We start from the raw sequence: 7,931 nt of genomic DNA, 5'->3' as shown, positions 1-7,931 counted from the left end.
GAGATATTATACTCACTGACAGTGGCTCACCTGTTTGATAAAATGCTGAAACAAAATATTTAATAACAATTGTGAGAAAGTGGGATACAACTCCTATGGCCGCGATCCCACATCCTGATAATGGTCGGTCACAATTAAATATAAATTATAAATATAAAATACAACTAATTAAATTTTTTGTAAATTGGAATCAAATTGTTCATAGATGATGTCAATTACACTTTCCATATCTCATGTGTTTCCCCTTTTTCTTGTAAAAGGTACAAAGTTAAACAATTAATAGCAGAAGGGCAGATAAAGCACAATGCAGAAGAAGACCAAGGCAAGGAAAGTAAATGGGTGAGAAAAATCAAAGTGACCTCCAATGTTCTTGCACTTTCCAGTTGACAGTAAGTTGTACAGCCACTGCATACAACCATCCCCCACATCCCCTACCAAACCCTACCACATATAAAAAAGGCTTAACTAAGTGTTTCTATCTCTTGCCCTGGTCTCTTTTCCTTCTATTCACATGCCAGTTTAGTGTCAAAGCTGCTCAAGCAGATAGCAAATGCCTGGAATGCAGACAGTGGATACCGGTAATCCATTGTGAACATATCCTTACCAACCTTACCAAACTGCAGAATTATCTTGTCATGATCAGACTGCGCTGGCTGTGACGGTGTTGGTGCACCAGCTGCCGGTTGCGTTGCTGCGATCAGTTGAAAATTTTTTACAGAGGCAACAGTTACTCTTCCACGGAAATTGAGGCACCAACATTGTAACTGCTCGTGCCATCTTGGCGCCTTGTTCCGGAGAATCAATGGTCTCTCCTTCCCTTCATCTTCCCCGTCTCGAGGTCCAACAATGTCTGAAAACCGGGCACTGCTAAACTCGGTTGAATGATCGATTGATTTAGAGAAGGAAATGCTCCTAAATGAGTCTTCAAGGGAACGTGGCAGGAGCTCAGGTTGGCCTGGGACGAAACCGCCTGGCTCAAGGGATGAGGCAGGGATTGAGTGCATTGTGCAGTGCATTCTACGTGGACCCCTCGTGCCCAATACATTCAGCTCATATGTAACCTGAGCAATGTTGTAGCTACCAGTGGGTACCTTTGGGGATACTTTTTTTGAATAGAATCTTTTACTCCGGCCAGGTGGGGAAAGTTGAGCATTGTTGTAAGGGGGCTGTGTATCATAAATTATGAATTTGGTACCTAGAAAATTTGACCTGGAACAAGACAAATTTTTATTTCAGCACAATTCAAGCACTTGAGACATTTATGAAACTAACAAAGAAAATTATGATCTTCACAGATATGAGCACCTTAATCATGTGGTGCATGGCATAAACAATTCTATCTTGTTAGACTATCCGGGAAAACAAAAACATTTATGAAACTAACATAAAAATAAACCAAGTCCATTTGACATTGGTTGGAACCGAGATTTTAGAAGAAAGTACTTGATTTCTGCACCAAGTACAAGGATGTCAAAACATCCTTGACAAACTTACATGCTTACAAATTATGTGCATGTGTTCATGTGTGTACATACGGGAATTAATAGAGAATAGACTCTTTACCTTTTCAAATTCCCTGGCACTATAACATGTCACATTCTTGCATATACATATAAAAGATCAAACCAACTAATACGAATGTGTAGTACCAACTAATACGAATGTGTAGTGACAACTCCATTCAGAATGACAATTTTTAAGTGTCTTGCAAATGAAAAACCTATTACCCAGTCATTTCAATTTAACATGCTTCAAGGAGATGACTTTATCATTGAACCCATTGCCTGGCTTAGAGAAGTAGAAGTTATAAACATAAGTATACTCATATAACAATGCCATGTGCAAACAACTAGCATTGATGGAGCCAGCTTCAGAAACACATGTTTAAAATCTATCATGATGTCTAAAATAAGGGATATTACCAAAGTTTTGGAGAAGATGCAATAGCAGCTAATCAAACAGAAAATACAAGGCAAACTTCTACCTCAGTTTTCCAATATAAGTGCTGCTTGATCTTGATATGTTATCTGCATCCATTGAGATTACATACTCTGTGCAAGTAGTTCTCCGGGTTCGTTTTGCAGACAGTAGAAATTTCCCATTTTCAACAAGCAAGGCTGCAAAAGCATGGCATTTATCAAGAGAGAGTCAAGTTAACCGTAGAGTAAAATTAAAGGGAAAACAACCATGCAGAACATCTAAGCAGCAGAATAAGAATAATGTGAAACTTTATTGCATTCTAATAACTCAGTTGAGATCTGTTGGCTGGAAAAGAGAACTAAATCGAAAACATGAGAACCACTTAATTAAATAAGGGAAGTGCAGGGACATTTAACTGATTCAACATAATGGTCTAGTCTATGGCAAAAAATAGTCAGAACAAAGTGCTTAGCAGAAATTCAGTTTGAGAATTGAGATAGCTCAATATACTGGTCTAGTTTATGGCAAACAGATAGTAAAATAGCAAGTCAACAAACCAAGACACAATCCACAAACACTATGCTGAGTAGACAATTAAAGGATGGGTTTAGACTGAGAAGCAGCACTTCCCTAATGCCACTTAGCGGAGCCCCAACCAAAGTTTCATTTTCGGTAAAAGAATACAACAGGTAATGAACAAGCTTGTTATGAATAAAGATTAACTCATCAATTGATGAATAAAGTTCAAAGGCAGTGTGATATTGTAGTGACAATTCCCTTGGTATGGAAAATAAATTAGCCTATTAATCACAATTGGATGATTATTACTAAAAATTGCTTACAACAGTCAAACAGGTCTTTCCATATCACAGAAAATAGATTACCACTAGTCTGAATATATCATTCTTCAGCTGTTCAGGAGAATTATAAAAACCACTATTATTTTTGTCATAAAACTAGAACCTATAATTCAGCATGACGTAGAAATGCTATATTATTGGAAGAACAAAAAGCTACAAATTACATCACATAAATCCAGAAAGTACAGTACCCTATTACAAATTGAATTCAAACGTTGAGATTTAAAAAATCCACATGACTGAAGGCCACAAATTTCATGAAGAAAAAACTAAAGCACAGTAATATTTACACATAAAAATACAACACCACACAAATTACAAGACAAGGCAGGCATATAAAAGCCATTGGAATCAACACAAGTTTCGAGAGAAAAGCTCACCAGGGCTAAGGCAAAGGAAAAGATGATAAGTTAAGTTTGACTTGTCCCTCTTAATAAAGCACTGAATGGTTCCATCCCTGGACCCTGGCTGCAAGTGACAATCAAAACCATGCAAATTTCATTACATATTGCACAGCACCCCTTCTTAGAAATCAATAAAGACATCCACCTGATCATGTCCAGATGGGTAATTTTGCAGAAACAAAACCTAACTCAATGCCTTAAACCTTGAATATTTGAATGTGATTACATCATCCAACTATGTTGTAGAGGTGAGACAAAGATCACAAGAAACCTCACCTGCTTCAGGGAAACTGGAAAGGTAATCTTCCCCGAGAACTCAGGACCTGTGACTATTTCTTTACACATTTCCCTCCATGACCTGCACACGGCAGCACAGGCAACAACATGCTTCCGAGCAGGCCAAGCGCTCTCACTTGCCTCCAATCTCTTGATCACATCACGCAGCAACTCAGGCGGGAGGCTAGCCCAACGACTATTCTGGATGACCACAGGCTGGTCATTCAACTCATTTACCGAGCTATGAGATTTCCCTCTGTGATGGCCTGTCAGCCTCAGATCAAAACTCCGCCTTGACAAACTCCCAAACCCATCCCTCACATCACGAACTATACTGCGGAATGACATTTGCTCCAAAACCTTTGTAACCCTAACTGAGAAGATCCTTTAATATGGTTGCATAAAAGAATTTTACACTTGAGTGGATGGAAGTCTGCAAACCATACCACAACTGCAGACAACTGCAAATCAACCAAAGTTTATTTTAATCTTTAGCATGAATGCTTAATAAACAAGAAAGAAATAAGATACAAGACAGATAAGGAAAAGCACAAAGCAAGTAAAGAAGATTCTCACAAAAGAAAAGACTCGCATGGACCTAAAGCACCTAACACTTTATCAGAGGATGATCTTTTGGCCAGTTCTAGACAGGGTTTTTAAACAAAAATTGATATTAACTCAAACCTAGCTTCCTATTAAGTGCGATCCTATTCAAATTAGGTATCTTAACAAAAAGGAAAAGAAACAACTAGATATACTTTGTAAAACACACTTCAGAAAGAGGGGGAAAACACCACACAAATTCGATCAATCATCTCACTTTCAAAATCGTACAAATGTATTCAAATGAAGAATTAACAAAAATACAACATATTTATCCAAACCCATATGCAAAAACCACTAAAATCAACTGGGTCAAAATTGGTCTTTTTTTTTTTTTAAAAAAAAAAAAAACATCAATAAAAATTGTTGAGATCAGAAACTATTTTCTTTAGTTAAACCCCTAATTTATGTTTCAACCCCTAAAATTTTTTATTTAAGGCGGAATTAACCAAGCCCATCAAGTATTTTTCTAGATAAAATTGTAAAGCTTCAATTTCAACATGTCAAATCTAAGCATTTCAGGTCTGAAATGGGAAAAGAAAAACTAACCTTTATACCACAGGCACTGCTGAAAGATTCGTTATTCCACCCTCAATCTTTAGTTCTTCACCGATCAGGAAAATGGAAACAAAGATCAGTTCTCTCGACACATACTCTGCATCAAAACACACACTTTAGCCTCAGAGAATGCACTAAAATCCCAATCACTCGCTAACCCATCTGCATAAAATGGCCAAACTCGCCAAACAAAATCACCCCAGGTCACAGAAATCAAACTAAAAGAGGAGCAAAGGGGAAGATGAAGATACGCACTCAATACCAGACTTATACAGGTTAAAATCACAGAGCAGAAGCACAAAATTTGAGGAATTTTACCAGGAAAAAAAATTTTGGAGAAAAACAGAAAATCCGAAAGAGATCTAAAAAGCAAAAAATAAAAAAGAACAAACGGTAAGTGGAAGCATAGCTCACCGCCATATTTCTCTGCGACAGATCCTTAGCTTTACCACACGGTTTCTCTCTCTCTCTATTTTCTCTCTCTAGAGAAAAAGTATACAGACGGACTTGAAACTTGATTAAATCCAGTTCACGAACCAGCATAAATGGTTGCTGCTTTAATTTTTATAATCCACTAAATTTTTTTATAGTCGCCACTAATTATATAATTAAATTTTTTTTTTAAATCAACTAAATATTTATTTAAAATAAACTCAACACAAATTTTAATAATTATTAAATTAAGTAAAATTTATATAAAAATAATTATTTATATATAATTAATAATAATTATATAAGAATATGATCATCTTTGAATTTTTTTTTTTTTTAGTAGACTATTAATGGCCTAAACCTACAGAAGATTTAAAGTCCTTGGCTAGCTTGCCTGGATTTTTCTTGTGAAATTACTAATTGGGGCCTGAAACGGTTGACCTGAATTTTTTTTTTTTTTTAAATTAAAAAATTCAAAATTCCGCTAACAGCGCTCTTTGACCGACCAACGGCTGCTTTTAGTATTTTGCACTCGGCTCCCTTTTTTTTAATTAATTAACAAATAATTAATTAAAATTATTTTAACTACGATGTTTTGTATGTCTATTAATTTTGCTGTCTTTTATAGTAAAATATTTAAAAATTAAAATTAATAAAAAAATAATTAATATATTTTTAAAAATATCATCAATATTTAATTTATTTATCAAAATTAATAAATCAATGAATGAGTTTTTCATTTTGCTTATATGGGTTATGTTCACCACTTCATTTGAAATTGTTCATTTGTTTTTTTTTTTTTTCTTTTTGGTTTTCAAACGGTGCTCATCTCTAAGTTAATTTGTGCATTTTATGAGTTCTGATTATGTGGCAATTCGTTTGTATATTTAATTTATATTTGTGATTACGTATGAAAATTCTTAATTTTTATTAATAAAATATTTGAGATGGGTTCTGTTTATAGCATTTTTTTTAATTTGTTTTATTCATGTTTTTTATATTTTAGTTTTGTGCTCATTATTTTTAAAATTTAATCTTTTATTATTTCAATTCACTTCAGTAATTACATGCATAATAATATAATTTGTACTAATTTTTACACTACATATGTTAATGATATATTAAATATATTGAAATTCATATATAATACGTTAATTTTATATAAACTTCATAATGTTTATATAAAATATATTCTTTAAAATTAATTAATTTATGAATTTCACAAATTAAAAAACATATTCACAAAATTTTCGAAAAAACTGTCTGCCAATAATAAAGCACTAATAAAACTATTCACAAAATTTTTGTGAAGGAGAGTAGGGGTGCGCAGTATTCGGTTCAAACTGAAAAAATTGATCGAATCGAATCGAATTGAAAATTTGATTCGGTTTTTTATACATTTCGGTTTGGTTCGGTTTTTAATTTCAGAAATTTTAATTATTTCGGTTCGGTTCAGTTTTGATCAGAAAAAAACCGAAAAAACCAAACCGAACCGATTAGTGATAATAATATATTTTTTCAATAATATAAAGAAATTAAATCATATTAAAATTAAAATATTTTAATTAAATTTTAAAATATTAAAAATAAAGTGTAAAAAATAAAAAAAATTATTAAAAATTGAAATCGATCAAACCGAATCAGACCGGTTCGGTTCGACTCGGTTTCTGACCAAAATCGATTCGATTTTTATAAACACTAAAATTTCGGTTTTCGGTTTATTCGGTTCGGTTCGATTTTAAACCGAACCGACCAAATGCCCACCCCTAAAGGAGAGTGAAAAATCTACACCCGAACAGGGGAGGGAGGAGCCCTCCGCAACTCAATCATTATTAACAAGACGTGACATTTCAAATGAAAGAAACCTAGAATCGGGTGAGTATTCGGTCGGTTCAATATGATTTAAAATCGAATTAATTTGAATAAATTAAAAATCGAAATTTTAGTATTTATAAAAATCGAATTAAATCGATTTTAGTCAGAAAACGAATTGAATCGAACTGATTTAATTCGATTCAATTCGATTCGGTTTGATTGGTTTTAATTTTTAATAATTTTTTATTTTTTAAACTTTATTTTTAATATTTTAAAATTTAATTAAAATATTTTAATTTTAATATAATTTAATTTATCAATATTATTTAAAAAATATATTATTATCACTAATCGGTTCGATTTAATTTTTTTAATTTTTTTCTAATTAAAATTAAATCGAATTAAAATAATCGAAATTTTTAAAATTTAAATTTAAATTGAACTGAAATATATAAAAATATAATTAAATTTTTAAATCAATTTAATTTAATTAATTTTTTCAATTTCAACTCGATACTGCTTATCCCATTCGGAGGTGGAAAGCTGTCTCTCCGTAGAGAGTGGGAGTTTTAACCAGCTATTTTAAAAATCAATCTACTTATTTCATGTTTGAATTTAATAATTGATAATACCATGTACATGTTCGGTGACATCATTCCATTAATGTATCTATTATTGCTTTTAACGCGGGACGACATGCCGTAGTTGGCAATGATGAGCTACATTTTTCTCCAAATTAATTATATATTGAGAATAAAAGTTATTGCACAACGTTCACTTTTTTTTTTAATTTTTTCAAAAAATTATTTTCATGAAATTCATTGTATATAAAAAGTAGGCTGTTGAAAGGATGAGAGAAAAAAAAAGGTTTTTCTTTTTTCTTTAATTTTGAATTATTTTAATAATTGTTTCTAATTTTTATTGATTTTTAAATTATTTTAATAATTTTTCAATTTAATTCATTTAATTTACCTTTTAATTTTTTTACAGATTCATTTAATTTACCTTCTAATTTTGATAAAAATCAATTTATATTTATTTATTATCGATTTTTAAAAAAATT

General features: G+C 32.1%; 1 protein-coding gene across 4 annotated transcripts; it reads right to left on the bottom strand.

Moving 5' to 3' along the window:
- Positions 1-165: 165 nt before the first annotated feature.
- Positions 166-5,194, bottom strand: LOC110606588 (tubby-like F-box protein 8). 4 transcript variants are annotated; one of them, XM_021745457.2, is made up of 6 exons: positions 5,036-5,194; positions 4,613-4,718; positions 3,461-3,921; positions 3,161-3,248; positions 1,985-2,117; positions 166-1,209 (listed from the first exon to the last, which is right to left on the bottom strand). In XM_021745457.2, exons 3-6 carry the CDS (start codon positions 3,806-3,808, stop codon positions 504-506), a joined length of 1,275 nt encoding a protein of 424 aa, XP_021601149.1. In that variant the 5' UTR covers positions 3,809-3,921; positions 4,613-4,718; positions 5,036-5,194; the 3' UTR covers positions 166-503. The 4 variants fall into 4 exon arrangements, with proteins under 4 accessions (XP_021601149.1, XP_021601152.1, XP_021601150.1 ...); XM_021745460.2 differs by having other exon boundaries at positions 3,461-3,911; XM_021745458.2 differs by lacking the exon at positions 5,036-5,194 and adding an exon at positions 4,877-5,028.
- Between the last annotated feature and the right edge of the window lie 2,737 nt (positions 5,195-7,931).

Source organism: Manihot esculenta, chromosome 18, assembly GCF_001659605.2.
Source record: "Manihot esculenta cultivar AM560-2 chromosome 18, M.esculenta_v8, whole genome shotgun sequence".
Classification (NCBI taxonomy): Eukaryota; Viridiplantae; Streptophyta; class Magnoliopsida; order Malpighiales; family Euphorbiaceae; genus Manihot; species Manihot esculenta.
Note: the sequence above shows the minus strand (reverse complement) of the source record. Positions and strands in the feature narration are given on the sequence as shown.

Bases quoted from the DNA above. Each gene is read 5' to 3' on its own strand.
- LOC110606588 (XM_021745457.2), bottom strand. From the start codon at position 3,808: ATGTCATTCCGCAGTATAGTTCGTGATGTGAGGGATGGGTTTGGGAGT. The intron at 3,249-3,460 runs GTGAGGTTTCTT...TGTCACTTGCAG, and splicing joins TTCCAGTTTCCCTGAAGCAG to CCAGGGTCCAGGGATGGAAC. The intron at 1,210-1,984 runs GTAGAAGTTTGC...GTCTTGTTCCAG, and splicing joins ACTTATATTGGAAAACTGAG to GTCAAATTTTCTAGGTACCA.